Here is a 20,351-nt window from a genome sequence, read left to right as displayed (position 1 = left end):
GACTCTTGATTTTGGTTCAAGTCATGATCTCAGGTTGTAGGACTGAGCCCTGTGTCAAGCTCTGAACTCAGTGCGGAGTCTGCTTAAGATTCTCTCTCTCTTTCTCTCTAAAATAAATGAATAAATCTTAAAGAAAAATAAAAGTTTTTGCAAGAACAAGTTTTGAAGAGTAAAGTACATTATGATTTTTTATTATCATATGCTCCGGTGATTAATACAGTGGCTAAAACAGAGAAGGCCTCTATAAAGATTTGTTCTCTGAGTATGTAAACATCAGCATGATTATTGCATATAATATTTATATGTCACAACCAAGACCTGGAAAGTTATAGCATTTGAACTACTGCAGAAAGCAGTATGGAAGCCTCCTTTATTAGGGTGCATCTATAAAACCAGAAACTCTGGCAACAACTTTACATCCCCCACACCCCACAGTATGCTACAGTCACTACTTGCTAAATGAAAATCTAATGGGAGATTTTCATTTGATTGGAAATGGTTGACGTGAACACACTACCTTCTTGCAGTGCTAAGGACACAAGGGGCGTTCACACATATTCACAAACACCTGCCCTTGTGGTAGTGCAGGTGATTTCCGGGAGCTACTGAAAAACAGACTTAAAATCTACATTCAATCTTCTAATTTCCTTGTGATAAATAACTACAAAATAACAACTAATATCACATCTATTATTTAAAGTCAACACAAACTTGACAGATAGGCATATGTTGGGATTTTTATTGATTATAAGCATTCTACCTTAAACATTCCCATACAGGTTTCATTGAACAACTTTTTATTCATTATGAAAGCAAGCTCTATAGTAAACCATCACAACTACCCATACCTGGTGTATAAGTAAAACGTTGAGACTGGCTTTTTTTCCTCTTGCCATTGCAAAGATAAAAGTGCACCTGCACTGCAGCTGTAACTGCTGGGTTATGATATGGAGGAACTTCAAGGACAATGTGAGCCTAAGGAGCATGGAAAGCAAGATTGTGTTACACTCAGAACTAAAAATGAAATGCACCTGCTAAACTCAGCACAACTCATGAGTCTTCACTACCCAGTCTCTCCCATCATAGATCATTATGTACATCAACTGGTCATGTAAGTCATCTGGAGATTTACTCTCTGAAACTCTAGTCTCAACAGAGATAAACTCTTTAAAGTAAACCACTAAAGGAGAAATTACCTTTTAGTCATCCAACTGGGTTTCTAGTTGTAGCAGAAATAAAAACAGTCTGATATACTATGTAGTGAGATACTCTGCACTACTGAATATTACATGTTACTACTGATCTTAAGTGGAAGTCTGTTCTGGTTTTTAATAAGGTTTAATATTCTTGAGCTGTGTTATAGTTTAGATTTCTTATCTTAAATTTCATATTCAAAATGTTCTAAACTGGCAATATACAAAACTTGTTCCCACATAAAAAAATAGTTTTACACAAGCAGAGTGAAAACTGTTAGCCCCAAACCAATTGCAATCCCTAATCTAATTTCTCCAGGTCTCTGGAGAGCACTGTGCACGGTGTTATTCTCTACCCCACAGAAGATTCTGTCACCACTCCAACCAGGATGAAGAGACCACAGCATTCAGTGGTTAATCCTGGACGCTTAATGCTGAAAAGATGCAAATATCATGCTAAATACACAAACCCACGAGGGCTTGTTCTCCCCCTATTTTTTGCCCATTATATATGTTCTTCACTGAATTTATTTGATTTCTTCACTGAATTCAGAGAAATAAATTAATGATAACATCAGTAAGAACCTTCTAATAAAAGGGAAAGACACCAATTGTTTATCTATCCTAAATTTAATTTTAGTGTCAGGAAAGTACTTATCTCATGTCCAAACTTCTAAAAATTCGAATTAACTTTTCTTTCCCTCAATAGATAAAAGACTCCTCATCTGTAACACAAAGTATCATTATCCAATTTTGTCATCATGCTTCTTAAGTATTTCTAAAGAAATAAAGTAAATTTCTTACCCCTTGACATTTTTCCCTGATTATTTTCCCTTCTACCTCCCACTGAGGTCGTCCATCTATTGAAAGAAACAATTTACAGTTAAAAGTAATTCAAGTCACGAAGTATATAAACAAAATATAATGTACTTAGCATCATAAGCTTATTGGAAAAGGGAATCTTTTCCTCACTGACTTCTATTATGAAAATAAAATATGTACCCATGAGAAAAAATGGGGAGAAATATCTTGGGCTACCTGCGTTAGCAGGACCCACAGTTTATTCTATCAAGTGATGTTTGAACATCCTCTGAGAGCACCTCCACCAAGTGGTAGTCAATTTCTGCTTGTATACCTTAGGTAATGGGGAACTCACTCCCTCACCAAGTAACCCATTTTATCTCTGGATAGTCATTGCTGCTGGAAAGCTCTTCAGGATAGATGAAATCTGCCTCCTTACAGTATCCCATTACTGGTTTAAGAACTACTCCTTGCAGCCCACCAATTCAAAAAATGTTGAGTGGTTCTCTGCAAGACAGTATTCCAGATGTTTAAAAACAGCTATGCTTGCATGTGTCTCTTTTTCCGTTGGCGAGCAACCCCAGTTCTGCATCTAACTCTTACACAGTATTTTAGCCTTCCCGCCCACTCTTCTTTGAACATTCCTCCAGTGTAACCATCTCCCTTCAAATGTACCAAGTGCAGAACTGAACAGCCCAGGTGGGAAATGACCCAGCACGGTAGAGAGTGACTAAGGCTCTTGCCACCTTATGTGAAGATGCTATGTCTGTTAATAGAAGTTTTCTGGGGCAACTGCACCATACTGACTTACACTTAGTGTGCAGTCAGCAAGTTACCCTCAGTCCACTACACTTCCTACCACCAAGTTCAAACTCCTACACTACATTTACGTGTCCCCCCCTCCCTGCCCCGACCCTTATTAGGTTAATTTCTCCCCACTAGACTTGGATTGCTTCACTTGCCAAGATCTTCTTAGACACTGGTCTTTGAATATATTTGCTAGGCTTTCCAGATTTGTGTCACCCAAAGATCTGGCCAGCACATTTTCTGTCTCTTCATCTTAACTGAACTGTTCACCTGGGGAGAACCCCAACTGCTACTAAAGGTCTCACTCCAGTCTGACGTGCAATATTCCAAAACATTCTTTTTTAAGTAACGGGCATTTTCTCATTTACTAACCCATACAAGTATCTTCACAGTTAGCATCACTTCTTCATCTGGTCTGTGAGGATATCAGAAAAGGCTCAATCAAACACCTTCTAAATTGTGACTATCATTTTCCAGTCCAATAACTAGATAATGGTTACCCTTGTGCACAAGAGACACTACAGACAAATGCTATGCCTACACAGAAATACAGCTCAGTTCAACATTTGCTGGGTCCTGACGTGCCAGGCACTTTGGGTTACTGAGATAATGACGACAGAATACTCTTACCTTCAGTCTGTGGATGAAAGGCAAATACAAACAGTTCGTTATAATAAAATGTGGTGGTTACAGTAACTAATAAAGGTGCATTCTGGATATGCCAAGAGAACAGAAGTCAGGGTCCTTACCCTAGTCTTTGGGTAAGGGTATGACACAAGGAGGGTTTCCTGAGTTCTTGAACTGAGGCTTAAAAATAAGGTAGAACTCAAGTGATGGGGGAGTGGGGTGGGTAGAGGTCTAGGTAGAGCGTGCGAGCAAAGCCAAGATGCCAAGAAACTACATGATACAGGGAACCATAAGCGGCAATGTTGGTGGAATATAAAGTATGAGGCAGGGAGCAGGTAGGAAATGAGGCTGGAAAGAAAGGCAATAGACTGTGACCTAAATGCCATGTGAAGGGGCCTAAAATATGAAGGGATTACTGATGGCGCTTTCAGAATGGGAGTTACATATTCACAGCTGCAATCTCATCTGAAACCAGTAATTGCTGCCATTTAACATGATTCAATTTAAATCAAAAGTGCTCAAAAATAAAGCTCCGGGTTAAATGAATTCTATAACGAAACTGCCCTACACACATACATATTTATTATATTCAGGCACAAATGAATTTTTATAATGGAAAGGAAAGGGGTAGCTCTGAGATACTATATCTTCCTTATACTTCTTTTGCTTAAAATATTGATGCTACAGAAGGACTTCCCTTGACCACCTGATACAAAAAGTTCAATATTCAGTTACTACTACTTTACCCTCTTAACTCATAGTACTTTTATCTAGAATTATCTGTTCACTTGTTTGTTTATTGTCTGCTTCCCCAAGAGAATGTAGACCATCAAAGCAAGCAACCTGAAGATTTGATTCACCATTATATTCCCAACGCCTAGACTCGCGTCATGTAACAGTTGCTTCATAAATAACTGATGAATTAATAAATTGTGAAACAACTGATACTTTTTGAAGACAGGCAGGTATGGGTCAGGATCAAAGGAGCTGGAAGGAAGTAAATTTTTAAGGGACGACACATGGAAAAATACGGTTTCCAGCCGAAGAATGGGAAGACATGATATCATAAATCAAGTTGGGGGACCCAGTGAGATGAACTGGTTTGTTAAGCCTGACATGTTTTTATATTTTAAGTATCAGTGGGCCATTTATGCAATATTTGGTGGGTACTTTAAGCACACGTTAGAAGTTTAAAAGAAATAATGTGGCTACAGGTAAGAGATATGATGGCTGATGAAATTTCCTAGAACGAAGGAATATAATGAAAAGAAATCTAAACCACAGAACCTTGGGAAACATCTATATTTAAGGGCCAGAAAAACTGATAAAAAAAAGATGGGTGGGGACAGTTAAAAATGTGCAAGAACCAGGTAAGTACAATCACAAAAAGGCCAAGAAAGAAAAGACTGTCAAGGAGGAGAGTAGGTAGCTGGCTGTCAAAGTTTTAGGTTACGTTTCAATACAAAAGATAAGCAGGTAAGGAAATGAAGGCAGGTAAGGAAATGAAGGCAGATGACATTACTTGAGAGGTTGGATGATAAATGAAAGAGAAATAAAATGAGAGCTTATGAGGATGACAGAGTCAAGGGAACAGAATGGTTTAATATGAAAAGATTTAAACTTATTTAAACCCCAAGAGAAAGTATTCAGTGGAAAAAGAGGTACTAAAATCATAAGAGGCAATGAAGGTAACGTATAGCCTTAAATACTTAAGTTTTAAAAAGATGAAAGGACGGGAGCACCTGGGTGGCACAGTCATTAAGCGTCTGCCTTCAGCTCAGGGCGTGATCCCGGCGTTACAGCATCGAGCCCCACATCAGGCTCCTCCACTAAGAGCCCTGCTTCTTCCTCTCCCACTCCCCCTACTTGTGTTCCCTCTCTCCCTGGCTGTCTCTATCTCTGTCAAATAAATAAATCTTTAAAAAAAAAAAAAAAGATCAAAGGATGAAAAACGAATGAGATTACCATTTAAATTAAGAAAAAGAAACATATGAAGCCAAAAAAAAGTGAGAAGAAAAAAAATACAGAAACGAGGGAAACAGAAAACAAATACCCAAATGAAAAGTACTCTGGAAACACTGACTAAAAAACCAGAGATGGCACAAATAAATAAGAGCAGGAATACATTTTTTAAAAGGGATATAATTCCAGATGCAGAAATACAGTATTATAACCAAATTAATGTCAACAAATTTGAAAACTTGAGTGAAATGAATAAAATCCTTGTGTGAAATAATAGGGAAAATATGTATTGCTCTCTGCCTCTGGTTCCTGGGATAAAACTCCTAAAATTCTTTAATATATTCTTTTAAAGATTTTATTTGTTAGAGAGAGAGAGAGAGAGAGAGAAAGCTCAAGCTCACAAGCAGAGGGAGTGGCAGGCAGAGGGAGAAGCAGGCTCCCCGCTGAGCAAGGAGCCTGACGTGGAAGTAGATCCTAGCACCCCAGGATCATGACCTGAGCGGAAGGCAGATGCTTAACCAACTGAACCAGCCAGGTGTCCAAAGCTCCTAAAATTCTTATAATTTCTTAAGTGATAGGAAGAGCACAAAGAGTACCTTTTGTTCTTATATTTGGTCTTTGACCCCAGTTCCTGACACAGAGGTCTTAAATCCCTTAGAATTTCCTGGGTGATAACGACTACTCTTGTTCTAAGGAGGTGACTCTTGGTAGGCTCCTGGATGGAGGCTGGTCATCAAAAAGACCAAGCCATGATTAGAAGCTTGGAACTTTAGTCCCACCTTTGTTCTCCAGAGAGGAGAGAGGGGCTGGAAATGGAATAATCAATCAAGCCTGTGTAGTAAAGCCTCCATAAAAATTCTAAACAACTGCAGAGTTTGGGGGAGCTTCTGGGTTGTCAAACACATGGAGGTGTCTGGGATAGTGGCATGTCCACAGAGGATACAGAAGCTCTGCACCCCTTCCCATATATCTTACTCCATGTTCTTCCACCTGGATGTTCATCTGTATCCTTTAGGATATCCTCTATTATATAATAAACTGGTAAATTTAAGTAAGTGTTGCTCTGAGTTCTGCTCTACCAAATGATCAAATCCAAGACGGTAGTCATGGGAACCTCTGATCTGTAGCCAAGTCAGACAGAAGTTGTGGGCACATGGGCACCTACTACTTTGGACTGGCATTTGAAGTGGGGGGCAGTCTTATGAGACTGAGCCCTTAACCTGTGGTCTGCGCTAACTCTAGTTACTGTCAGAATTGAATTTGATTAAGAACATCCAGTTCATGTCAAAGAACTGGTTGATATATGGGAAACCCACACATCTGGAGTCACAAGTTTTGTGAGTGTGGTAACAATGAGTAAAGGAGAAACAGACTGAGGGTTTTTTTTTTTAACCCAGAAAAATATAAATCATAAATACTAACTCAAGAAGAAATAAACTTAAATGGTCCCTATACCCATGAATAGAATTACAGCAGAAATTAATAGTCCCACAAAGCCCCCAGCCCAGAGGTTTCAGAAATGAGCTCAGCTACATGTTGAAAGGAAGGTGAAATTACATGACACACACTTGGGGAGTGGGAAAAAGTGAGGCACTTCCCCAACTCATTCTGATATCCAGAATACATAAACAATCTTGTAAGGCAGTAAGAAAATGAAAACTGACTCAATGGGAAAAAAACGGGCAAAAAACACCAACAGATATTACACAAAAAAGGATAGATGAAAGACCCATAATACCCCCAATAAAGGTCAGGTAAATTCAAATCCAAAGTCCAAGATACCATTTTATACTACCGGATTAACAAACTTTAAGAATTATGACGTTCTTACCTATGATCACCAGGTGATAAGAACTAAAATGTTCATAGCAACACCGTTAGCTATTGTTTGGTAATGCCAAAAACTGGATACAGCCCAAATATCCAGTGAGAAAACAGATCATAAACTGTGGCATGTTTATACAGTAAAACTATATAGAAGTGAAAGTGAAAGATCTTCTATTACATGGATCAATCTTAAAACATTTATGTTGACCCCTGAAAAAAGCAATTTTCAGAAGAATACATGCAACATTATACATAGTCCAAAACCAGAGAAAACACTAAAACTATAAAGAAAAGCATGGATTGATTTAGGAGTAGGATCCGTTTGGGAAGGGGCTTCAAGAGGCCTTCAGAGATAAATGTCTTACTTCTTAAACTGGGTAGCAGGTATGAGTATCTGTTATATTCTTCCTATAAAAAGGTATTTCACAATTTTTAAAATGCTTAAACAAATGAGAAGGAATAATCGATAGAAAATGTTTTGTTTTTTCGTGCACTTCCACCACCCTGCAGGATCCTGGGACACTGTGTGAGATGAGGCAGGTACTGGTTTTTTATTTTTTGCAGAGGTGGTCCCTGTACTCCAGGAGCTTAAATATGCTCAAGAATGGCTAAATCAGGGACGCCTGGGTGGATCAGTCGTTAAGCATCTGCCTTTGGCTCAGGGCGTGATCCCAGAGTTCTGGGATCGAGCCCCGCATCAGGATTCTCTGCTGGGAGCCTGCTTCTTCCTCTCCCACTCCCCCTGCTTGTGTTCCCTCTCTTGCTGGCTGTCTCTCTGTCATAAATAAATAAAATCTTTAAAAAAAAAATGGCTAAATCAAACATCCTGATAGTCTCGGGATTCTTCTACATTTCTGAAAATGAAGATATAATTTATATATTTATACATAAAATTCACCCTTTTAAAGTATAAAATTGAAAGGTTTTTAGTATGTTCACGGAGCTGTACAACCATCATCACTACTGAATTTCAGAAACCCAGTCCCCATTAACAGTCACTCCCCTCCCTCCAACCAGTGGCAACCACTAATCTACTTTCTGTCTTTATGGATTGCTGATTTGGGACATTGTGTGCTGACTCCCTTCACTTAGCATGTTTTTAAGATTAATTCATGTTGTGTTACGAATCAGTACTTTATTCTTTTTTTATGGCTGATTACTATCCCACTGTATGGACAGACCCCAGTTTGTTTATCCATCTAACAGCAGATGTTCATTTGGGTTGTTCCCATTTTTTGGCTATTATCAATAATGTGGCTTTAAGTATTTTATCTAAGTTTCTGTGCAACATACTGTCAAGTCTCTTGAGTATATGTATACATAGGAATAGAAATACTAGGGCTTCTTCGAATTTTGAGACATCCTTAATGAGAAATCAATATTTATACGAAAATCTAAGCAATGTATGGCTTACAAAAAAAAAATCTGTGTAAATGATGTCTGTAGCTTTAGGAAAACTATTTTGTGATTAATGTTAGTGAAACATCTGAAGAATTTATTTTACCACCTCTACCCCTTATTTTGAGGTCAACCAACTCAAATCTTATTTACCTTGTCCTTTTTCAAGAAAAATGATTTTGGATTCTGGAAGGAAATTAGATCCAGTCACAATCATTTCATGACCTCCATTTACAGAACAACTGTTGATACTGTACTTCTCAATATGAGGAAGTTCTTGAGCAGACCGCTGAGCTGTTTTTTTTAAGAGTTCAGAAGAAACAAAATATTAGTTTATAATACTCCATACATAAATGATAAATTCAAGCTATACAATAAAAGAGAAGCAATCTCTGGGCTTTTAAAGTTTGAGACAATGGTAGTAATATCCACTATTAGTAAGAAAACAAAACAGATTTATTAGATTTGTGTGATTTCTACATAATTTTCATATAACTATAAAGAAACGAATAGAGAAAAATGAATCAATGCCTGCAAATTCATATTGACTCCAAAACATTAATTTCATCCACTTTTCTCCTTTTAGCTTATGTCTTCAATATATTTCTTCCCTACAACTGTTAAACTGATAAATCTAATGTAACTATAAAAAGCAAATTAATCCAAACATATGTAATTATATTGTATACAATTAAAAGAAGACAAGTTTCTAAAGGACAAACACAAATTAGCTCTTTCCTCTAGAAAGTATCTAGATCATCACTGAGACAACAGGATTCCGTTCTGGGCAATTTTCTAAATAACTGAAGCACACATGAAGTACATAACTGAATTTTTAAAAATGGAAGTAAAGTTTCTACAGTGTACTACACTCTTCCTTCCTAGGGTATGTGAACATAATTTTTCTTAATGCCTTAAGGTCAGTCTTTAAATGATCTACTTTTATAAACAGTGACCTTGGTCACGTTTCTCTGATTTTGACTGATTTCAAGTTGTTATATTTTGTGAGATCTTATTTCTGAGTTTCTTTTCCCTGTTTTTTAACTGCCTGAGCTTTAAGCTACAGATTACACCTTCTTTTGATTGCTTAGGTTCTCTAAGGGTTTCTTATTGCCAAAGGCCTAATTAGGTTTCTCTCTGGATTAAAACAAACAAAAAAAGTATGGATTATGTGCTCTTCTTCACAGCTGGAAAGCTGGTCTACTTTTAGTTCTACTTAGTGGGGGGAAAATTAGCGGCTTTGAGGGTCAACTGTGTTTTGTTTGGCTAGAACAATATTTTAAAGAAATTTAAACTTGAACGCCTTTATGAAGCACACATTCCCAATTCACTATTGCCTCTCCTAAGTANAGATCTTATTTCTGAGTTTCTTTTCCCTGTTTTTTAACTGCCTGAGCTTTAAGCTACAGATTACACCTTCTTTTGATTGCTTAGGTTCTCTAAGGGTTTCTTATTGCCAAAGGCCTAATTAGGTTTCTCTCTGGATTAAAACAAACAAAAAAAGTATGGATTATGTGCTCTTCTTCACAGCTGGAAAGCTGGTCTACTTTTAGTTCTACTTAGTGGGGGGAAAATTAGCGGCTTTGAGGGTCAACTGTGTTTTGTTTGGCTAGAACAATATTTTAAAGAAATTTAAACTTGAACGCCTATTTAATACCAAGCCACAAAATGTATGCGAATTGGGATCACTGTACCATTCAAAGAGAATGTTAAAACAGACCCTTTTTATAGGAGATGGGTCTGGGATTTAGGATCAACTACCACTTGGAAAGTATTGAGCACTAACCTCAATCTCAGAAAATACTTCTGTTTCAAATGGCTCAGAGAGAAGGGGAGTGAAAACAAGCACTGGCTGGCCTAAGAGGTAGAGTATTTCAAGTTTTAGATATTTATGGCGGAAACCAGCCATCACAGGTACATTAAAAGTAACAGCAAAAAAGTGTTCAACTAATGGCAAAGTTATAATAAGCAGGTAAGCTCAACATATTCATATATATATATATATATGACAAAAAAAGAAAAAAAAAAGAGAAGAAAATCCAAAAAAAGGTTAATAGTGACTACCTCAGGGTAGTAGTATTACAAAAGATTTTCATACTACTCTTTGCACCAGTCCAGATTTCTATATTCTTAACAATAATCGCATATTAATTAAATAAAAAGAAAAAAACAGAAAATCATTTTAGAATAACTTCATCTCAAAAACTCAAATTACTCTATGAACTTATATTATTTATATTAACTTTGCTAAAAAATAGACATATTTGCTTATATTGGCACAGAATAGTCTGGCATGATAATAAAAACAATGGCGATGATAGCTGCTTCTAAGAAGAGGAAATAGTTGACCTGGAAATTTGTTTTTCACTCCATATTCTTTTTAAATTTTGTAGCATGTACCTGTATTGTCTACTAAAATTTAATACAAAACTACTTCTACAGTGAATTCCATTACCGTGGATTTGCTCTGTGATTCCCAAAGTTAACTGGGAAATAATGAAGTAATAGTCCAATTCAACAAACAGCAAAAAGGAGCACAGAAAGATAATACAGTAGGTTTGATCCCAAATTAGGAATGCATGTGTTTGACAGAAATAAAATGGTATAACTGAAAAAGCACTAAGAAAACCTGTGTTCTAGGCACAGCTCTCACCAGCAAGCAAATAAGCTTGAATGAGTACTTCAGATACTTGTGCCTCAGTTTCCCCCTACACAAAATTAAGACATGGAATTAGAACACTTCTAAGTCTATGCCCTAAACATCTGAACAGCAGTCTCAAAATTTCAGTGTTACCAGCTAACCTGTCAGAGGTTCACAGTTCTCCAGGGCTCAAGTAGGTACCAAGTTCTAGGGCCTGTTTTCATTTCTTGCCTTTGTAAATCGGGGGTGGGGGGGAAAGCATTCACTTTCTCAATCTGATGTAAACAGATTAATGGTAAAACAAACAAACCAACCAAAAAATAAACTCCTAAAAAGTCTTTATTTAGCTGAGGCGTCAGCTTGCAGAGACAGGCATCTTCCAACAAGAAGGCTCACAGTTTAATTAAAAGGTGACCAAGAGATACTTAGTAACAGAACCATAGCTTCAATTTGTTCTCAGATGTCATCAAACCCATCTTCCTTATTTATAGATAAGAAAACTGTGGTCAAGAGAATTTGTTTTAGTCCCACAGCTACCTATGGTCAAATTATCATGAGAACCCATTTTCTAACTCCAAGATCAGTACTCTTCCCACCTAAACATGTAGCTTATTTCCATACAAGAAAATCACAGTAGCTACCTAATCTCTGTGCCTCAGTTTATACTTCTGATCCAAATATTACATTATAAGCAAAAAAGAAAATGGCTTATCATAAACAGAATCTGAAAACATCACCACAAGTTCACTTACAGCACTCAACAGGTATGGAAGCTGTCTGCAGAGAAAGGACTTTCCCATTGGGCTGTGGGATGTGCACACGGAACACGAGTCGTACTCTAGTATTCTTTCTGCCAATATCGGTTTCTCCTTTTCGAAGTTCTATATCTGAATTGCGGAGTTTCAAAATACCTGCACAGTCAATACTAGGGAGAAAAATATACAAATTTCATTTGCTTACTGATATTTAGTGGTCTTCAACAACTTAGCTCAACTTGGCAGGGAAGAACTATCACTACCTAAAATCAGGTCAAAAAAGAACAATGTACGGAGTGCCTGAGTGGCTCAGTTGGTTAAGGGTCTGACTCTTGATCTCAGCTCAGGTCTTGAACTCAGGGTTGTGAGTTCAAGTCCTCCGTTGGACGTGGAGCCCACTTAAAAAAAAATGTTATGACTCCTATTTCAATTTTGAGATCAAAAATGTTTTCAATGACAAACATATAATGGTAAAGCATGGTAGACTGTCTGAAAAGACAGCTGTTAATAATTCCTCCCTTCTTGTACCTGCATGCCACTTCTTCCATTAAAAGGTGGAGTACCTAGGTACCCTCTCCTTTGAAAGCCGGCCTTATGATTTGTTTTGACAAACAGAATGTAACCAACTGATACAGTGTAAATTATGAGCCCAGAACTTAAGCCTCGTGACTTCCACTTTTGTTTTCTCAGAGCCCTGAGCCACCATGAAGCCCAACTGGCAAGCTGGAGAGAAAGGCCAAGACAATTCAACTACTCCAGCCACCCCAGCCATCCTGGATGTTCGAAACCCCGCTGAGCTGCCAGCTGAATTCAGGTGCCTGAGTGATCCCAGCTGACACCACATGAAGGGACCAGCTGAGTCCAGCCAACCCTAAGAATCATGAGAATAATGAACGGTTACAACTTTGAGCCACTAAATTTTAGAGTGGTTTGTTTCACAGAATTAGATAAGTGAAATGCAAAGCAAAAAGACTGTTTAATTCTATATAAGTAACCAGGCCAGAAAAGATTCACTTGTAGGACTACAAATCAGTCATTAATAGCATATTTAGACTTTTCTAGTGATGTTAATTACTAAAAAAAAAAAAATCCATCGGACTAAGATTCTTTCATTTCTAAAGTATGCACATACAAGATTAAAGTTTTGTCATTTAAGGTTTAACATTTCATTATCTTCAAAATTTATTACTTGTATGGCTGCTTGACACACAATCAGGGTAGGAAACAACAGTACCTACAACATATGTTTGTATTCACATACTGAAAAAAGAAAGCAAACGGATAACTTAATATAATCAACATTCTAGTTAAAGTTTACTCTCTCTTGTGGTATTCTTTGTCATCCGTCCTTCTGTTTATCTACCAACAGTCCCAACTCTACTGCTCACTACCCAGAGGCTGCAGCAGTTGCTGTGAGGACAACATGTGTTAAAGAAGTAGGTTATCAAGATAAGAACCAGTAAAGCAAAAGAAAGAATCCCCAGAGGATGAATATTCTCATGTTCAGAAAAACAGAGAAGAAATTTCCAAAAAACACTAGAAAATAAATATTTGCCATTTATGGATAACAAATTTTATTTATCTAATATTGAACACCTGCACTTCAGCTCAAAGCAGTATTGATCAAATTGTATCAGGCAGTGATTATTCATCTTAATGCGCCAATGAGTCTTTAAGGTGAGAGAATTACCAGAGATTATCCATTTTATTGAGTTTTGAGGGAAGGTATTTTATATATATGTATTATTTTATTTTTTATATTTATTTTTTAAAAGAAGTTTTTATTTATTTATTTGACAGAGAGAGAGGGAACACAAGCAAGGGGAGTGGGAGAGGGAGAAGCAGGCTTCCCACTGAGCAGGGAGCCCGACCAGGGGCTTGATCCCAGAATGCTGGGATCATGACCTGAGCCGAAGGCAGATGCTTAACGACTGAGCCACCCAGGCGCCCCTATTTTATCTTTTTAAACTCTACCCGTCATGGGGCTCAAACTCACAACCCTGAAATCAAGAGTCATGTGCTCTACTGACCTGAGACACTTAGATGACCTGAGGGAAGGTATTTTAGCAGAGAGCTAAGTTTCTAAGAGAACATTTGAGTATCAGAAATGATAATCTTAAAATTCTGGCTACATGGGGCGCCTGGGTGGCTTAGTCGATTAAGTGTCTGCCTTCGGCTCAGGTCATGATCCCAGGGGTCCTGGGATGGAGCCCCAGGTCAGGCTCTCTGCTCAGTGCGGAGCCTGCTTCTCCCTCTGCACCTCCCCCTGCTTGCACTTGCTCTCGGTCAAATAAATAAATAAATAAAATCTTTAAAAAAACCCCACAAAATACCTCTGGCTACAAAATTCAAGAAAAGACCAGACCAACAAGAAAACTACACAGAGGAATAAAAATAATTATTAATTCTGTTTACAAGAATGACTGTATTTTATTTTTATTTTATTTTTTAAAGCTTTTTTAATTTTTATTTATTTAATTTATTTATTTTTAAAGATTTTATTTATTTATTCGACAGAGATAGAGACAGCCAGCGAGAGAGGGAACACAAGCAGGGGGGGTGGGAGAGGAAGAAGCAGGCTCATAGTGGAGGAGCCTGATGTGCGGCTCGATCCCATAACGCCGGGATCACGCCCTGAGCCGAAGGCAGACGCTTAACCGCTGTGCCACCCAGGCGCCCCTATTTTTAAAGATTTACCGATTTGACAAACAGAGAGTACAAGCAGGGGGAACAGCAGGGAGAGGGAGAAGCAAGCTCCTGTTGAGCAGAGAGACCAATGCGGGGGGAGCGATCCCAGGACCCTGAGACCACGACCCATTCGGAAGGGAGACGTTTGACTGAGCAACCCAGGTGCCCCTTATTTTTTATCTTTTTTTAAAAAAATTTATTTTTAATTATTTTTTTTAAAGGTTTTATTTATGTATCTGAGAAAGAGAGCATGGAGAGCACAAGCGGGGCAGAGGGAGAGGCAGACTCCCCGCTGAGCAGGAACCCCAATGCAGGACTCCATCCCAGGACCCTGGGATCATAATAACCTGGGCTGAAGGCAGATGCTTAACTGGCTGAGTCACACAGCCCCCCTCCTTTTTCTTGGAAGATTTATTTATTTATTTGAGAGAGAGAGAGAGAGAGAGAGAAGCATGAGCAGGGGGAGGGGCAGGAGAGAAGCAGACTCCCCCCTAGGGTGAAGCCCAACACAGGGTTTGATCTCACCACCCTGAGATCATGACCTGGGCAGAAATCAAGAGTCAGAGGTTTAACCCACTGAGTTACCACGGTACCCCCAAGTATGGCTATATTTTAGATCAGAGTATAACACCACCACATCCATATTCATCTAGTTTTAAAAACAGGGAGGAGTTATGAGTAGGATAAGGCAATAAATACTGGCATCCTTTATTTAAAGTATCTTGTAGGGTGGCTTATAGCAATAGGTTAGTATAATGGTCTTAAATAAAGGGTCTTATGCATTCAAGATAAATTAGGATTGAAATGACCATGCCCGTGGGACAGGAAGCAAAACAAGTGGGATATCTACAAAGCCTTCCCCACCTTATTGCTTTTAGAGAACAGAGTCATTCAACACATACCTACAACTCATTTACGCATAAGTTATTTTGAACAATGGTCTTATCTATCATCCACAAATTTTTTATCTACCATTATCTGACACTATACTACATTCAATAACTGCAGCTTATCCTTGTAATTAGTTGTTATGTAAAATAGGTTCATTCATCAGCTGCTCTATTATCTGAGATAATGGAAGAGTTTCCTTAGGTTTGGGTAACTTCTTAGTTGCCTTTTTTTTTTTTTTTAAGATTTATTTATTTATTTGCGAGAGAGAGAGAGAGAGAGAGAGAGAGAGAGAGAGAGAGAGAGAGAGAGAGAGCGAGCGCAAGGGGGGTGGTGAAGAGGGAGAGAGAGAGAGAATCTCAAGCAGACGCCCCATTGAGTGTGGAGCCTGACTCTGGGCTCAATTTTACAACCCTGGGATCATGACCTGTGCCGAAATGAAGAGTCGGAATCTTTACCAACTGAGCCACCCAGGTGCCTCTTCTAGTTGCTTCTTGTTCAATCCTTTCTTGGACACTTGTTCGATCCTTTCTTGGACACACACAATGTTGCCACAAGCCTTCTTACCGAATTCCTGTCCCCAGTCTAACACCAGGGTGGATAGAATGGTGAGAGAAACTTCAGGTGTATATCTGGCAGAGTGGGATGAGGGCACTAGTTGCATATAACTAGTAACAATGGTATTTCTGCAGCTTTGTCCTTTCTGGTCTGATCCAGGCAGGCAGTATATGCCATATCATCTTGGGGAAGGGACATGAATCATGACTATAGCCTGTTCCATATACTAGTAGATGGGAAAAGGATAAGGCAGATATGTTTAGCTGATTTTCTCACATTATTTGATATGTGAAGCTTTCCCAATTTCCTGAAAATTTTAGAAACTTGTGTACTCTTTTTTGTTTACTGATTTATACATTATTTTTAGAAAGGATGAGGCATTTTACAACATAAATACAAATTAGGTCAAGGAAAAATAGAAAAAAATTTTAAATAGAAGGAACAGGAAATAAATATATTCCAAATCTAGGATTATACAAATTACTATAATTACTATAACTGAACTTGACTGTGAACTTCCGGAAGCCAAGGCAAAAAATAAATGTGATAAAAGTTATTATACGTCTCTCCCTGTCTGGCAAAGCAAAATCTACCATCTTATCAGGAAATACCAGCTTTTTCCCTTTAACTTGAAAAGATTCTGTGTGTATGTATATGTGTAATAATGACCAACCTAAGAGATAATATCTTTAATAGTAGTTTTTCAGATTACGAAGTTATTTATATGGCTATTTCTTATCCTATCCTTCAGACAGAGTTAAGAAGTGTAAGAAGCTTCTGGCGACTTTCTATTACACTTGATTCAAGTCTAGTGCTTTGAATATCCAGAAGAATGAATGGAAACATGGCCTGCAAACTATATTCTAGGGATCAATTTTATATGAGTTCTTAGAAAAAGATGATTCAAAACTGAGTTTTAAATTCACCTCTGCAGGGGTGCCTGGGTAGCGCAGTCATTAAGCGTCTGCCTTCAGCTCAGGGCGTGATCCCGGCGTTCTGGGATCGAGCCCCACATCAGGCTCCTCCGCTGGGAGCCTACTACTTCTCCCTCTCCCACTGCCCCTGCTTGTGTTCCCTCTCTCGCTGGCTGTCTCTCTGTCAAATAAATAAATAAAATCTTAAAAAAAAAATTCACCTCTGCAGCTACTGCAACTGTATATTCATATGCTTTTGAGGTCAAATGAAAAAGAAAGATACTAGAGTAAAAGGGAAGAAGCCTACATGCAGCATTCTCATTCAGTGGTTGGCCACCTCACCTTATTTGAAAATGGGTCAAATAGGATGCCTGGAGGCAGAGAATTGGGTTGGATTCTTGAGTACCGTCCATGTGAACAAAGTAGGTAAAAATAAGGTTTTATTTCAATTTATATTAACTTGTCTTTTCTAGGAATAAGTAGGTAACAAGAAAAAAAAGTAAGTAACAAGTTCTTTCTTTTTTTCTTCCTTTTTTTTTTTTCAAAATAAAGATTTTATTTATTTATTTTAGAGAGAGAGAGAAAGTGCATGCAGGGAGGGGCAAAGGGGGAGGGAAAGGGACAAGCAGACTCCTTACTAAGCCCAATGTACTGGAAAATCAAGAATTGGATGCTTCACCAAATGAGCCACCCAGGTGCCCCAAGATAAGTTATTTCTTAAGACAATTCAGTTTTGGGTTTTTTAAAAAGATTTTCTTTATTCATGAGAGACAGAGAGAGAGAGAGGGAGGTAGAGACGGAGCGAGAAGCAGGCTCCCCGAGGAGCAGGGAGCCCAATGTGAGACTTGATCCCAGGACCCTGGGATCACGACCTGAGATGAAAGCAGACACTTAACTGACTGAGCCATCCAGGCACCCAGCAATTCTTATTTTATAATAATAGAATTATCTCACAAATTGGTATGCCTTCAGGGGTATATTCAGCTTACCCAAAAAGTTATTTAAGTATAAATTTAAAGGAAGAAGAGAGAGACCAAAATCTCTTTTTATATATCTGTTCTTGCAACAGCCTCAGACAGATGTTATTGCCATTTTTAAAAAGGTCTATACTGTAATTTGAAACAATCTATGTAACAAACCTCACTGTGAGTTTCAAATACCTAGCTGTGACAAATAAAAACTTGCTTACTAAATTTCCTTTCCCCCCTTTTTTCTCAGTATTAGGTCCCTATATTGTTAGAGGTAGCAATGTACTCAGGTAAAAATAAAAAAATAAAAAAAACAAAAAAATCCCAGATGTTCCTTATATACAAGGATGAACAATGAGATGTGTTGAGTAGGTTTCTGTAACAAGCTCTTTAAAGAAGCTAATTCAGGGGGTGCCTGGTTGGCTCAGATGGTACAGCATGTGACTCTTGATCTCAGGGTTGTGATTTCAAGCCCCACATAGGGCACAGAGCTTACTTTAAAAAAAAAAAATGTATATATATATATATAAAACATNAGATGTTCCTTATATACAAGGATGAACAATGAGATGTGTTGAGTAGGTTTCTGTAACAAGCTCTTTAAAGAAGCTAATTCAGGGGGTGCCTGGTTGGCTCAGATGGTACAGCATGTGACTCTTGATCTCAGGGTTGTGATTTCAAGCCCCACATAGGGCACAGAGCTTACTTTAAAAAAAAAAATATGTATATATATATATATATATATATATAAAACATAACATAACATAGAAGCTAACTCAGATGGAAGTTTTCATTTACCCTTCCTCCTTATTCATTCTGGGACTACACTTGTGAAGGCTAGAGCTCCAGCAGCTATTTTGTATCTTGGGGATAGAAGTCACATGTTAAAATAGCAGGGAAGAAAAAAAAAAAGAGTTTGGGGCACCAATGACTTATAGAGCCATTGTGCTAGTCCTAAAATGGCTGTGTGTTTCTCTTATGGAATAACAAACTAAATGTCTAATGTTTAACCCACTGCATTTTCTAACATACAATCTAACACACAATAAACTGCATATAATCCTAACTTGAACAAAACTCTAAAGCATTCTCATTCAGAAGGTAGCTGCCACATTTTGTTTGGAAATGAGTCAAATAGGACACCTGGAGATAGAGTCAAAGTTTTCTTTAAGCACATTTAACAATTATAATAACTGTACTGCAGTTATTATTGTCTATCCTATTAGACTGTGAGCAACTTGAAAAAAGTCCAAATACTTTTTCTCTATCTTTTTTTTTTTTTTTAAAGATTTTATTTATTTATTCGACAGAGATAGAGACAGACAGCGAGAGAGGGAACACAAGCAGGGGGAGTGGGAGAGGAAGAAGCAGGCTCATAGCAGAGGAGCCTGATGTGGGGCTCGATCCCATAACGCCGGGATCACGCCCTGAGCCAAAGGCAGACGCTTAACCGCTGTGCCACCCAGGCGCCCCTCTATCATTTAACATAATGCTTGGCTGGTACTACATGGTTCATAAGCTTTTGGTGAATTGAATTTCTTTTCTGGAAATGTGCTACCAACCTTAGCAAATATACTACGATTATTTACATAATGTTATTCAGTTAATTTAGAACAATGAATACTTCATTTCTGCACTATTAAAAGAACTATGTTTTTTTCTGAAAGTTGTTTTGGGGAAAAAAAAAAAAAAAAAGAACTGTCCATTTTGAGGTATGTTTCAAGATACCTGGCTGACATATTGTTTTCAGGAAGAAGGGGAATTTCCAGAACCTTTGTGCTGGCAATTATTATCTCTTGACTTGCAGTAGCAACAGTCTTCCCAGTGATTCGATGCACCTGGTAAAATGCATGAGGCCGTAAATATCGATCATCTGCTGTTCCAATAAACATCTGTAGATTTATCGGCTTTTCACTATAGCCCAGGAGCTAATTAGGAAGAACAAACACAAAAATACAATTCATTATCCATGTATTTACAATAAGCTTACAATAGTAAGTCTGTTATATTTGTAACATGTATTACCGATACACAAAATGTTATTTCAAAAAGATAACAGTAAGAAAAAGTAATAAGTGAACAATAAGAAAAAGTAATAAGTAGCTACCAAATTTCAGAAGTTTGTGAGTTATAAAATGTCGGAATATGTTACAAAGGGATGAGGGGTTTTTTTCTGTATAAATATCTAGAACAATAAAAATTTTGCAAAGCCTTCTTATGGAATACTGTGAAGAACCAAAAGGAAGCTAATTCTGTACTCCAAGCAACAATAACCACCCAGACCAGACTTAAAAGACTTTGGTGTACAGGAAGCGCCTCTAATA

General features: G+C 37.8%; 1 protein-coding gene across 3 annotated transcripts in view; it reads right to left on the bottom strand.

Moving 5' to 3' along the window:
* The window catches only part of NFATC3 (nuclear factor of activated T cells 3), a 103,531-nt gene that overhangs the window by 37,783 nt on the left and 45,397 nt on the right, over positions 1-20,351 (bottom strand). For 2 of the 3 annotated variants that reach the window (XM_034638491.1, XM_034638490.1), the window contains exons 4-8: positions 19,756-19,955; positions 12,009-12,181; positions 8,769-8,909; positions 1,998-2,053; positions 849-975 (exon numbers count right to left, since the gene is read on the bottom strand). In XM_034638491.1, coding sequence (XP_034494382.1) covers positions 849-975; positions 1,998-2,053; positions 8,769-8,909; positions 12,009-12,181; positions 19,756-19,955 — 697 coding nt within the window. The remainder of the gene's footprint in view (positions 1-848; positions 976-1,997; positions 2,054-8,768; positions 8,910-12,008; positions 12,182-19,755; positions 19,956-20,351) is intronic. The other variant, XM_034638492.1, reaches the window with a different exon arrangement.

This window comes from Ailuropoda melanoleuca, chromosome 12, assembly GCF_002007445.2.
Source record: "Ailuropoda melanoleuca isolate Jingjing chromosome 12, ASM200744v2, whole genome shotgun sequence".
Lineage (NCBI taxonomy): Eukaryota > Metazoa > Chordata > Mammalia > Carnivora > Ursidae > Ailuropoda > Ailuropoda melanoleuca.
This window is presented reverse-complemented; position numbering and strand designations above follow the sequence as displayed.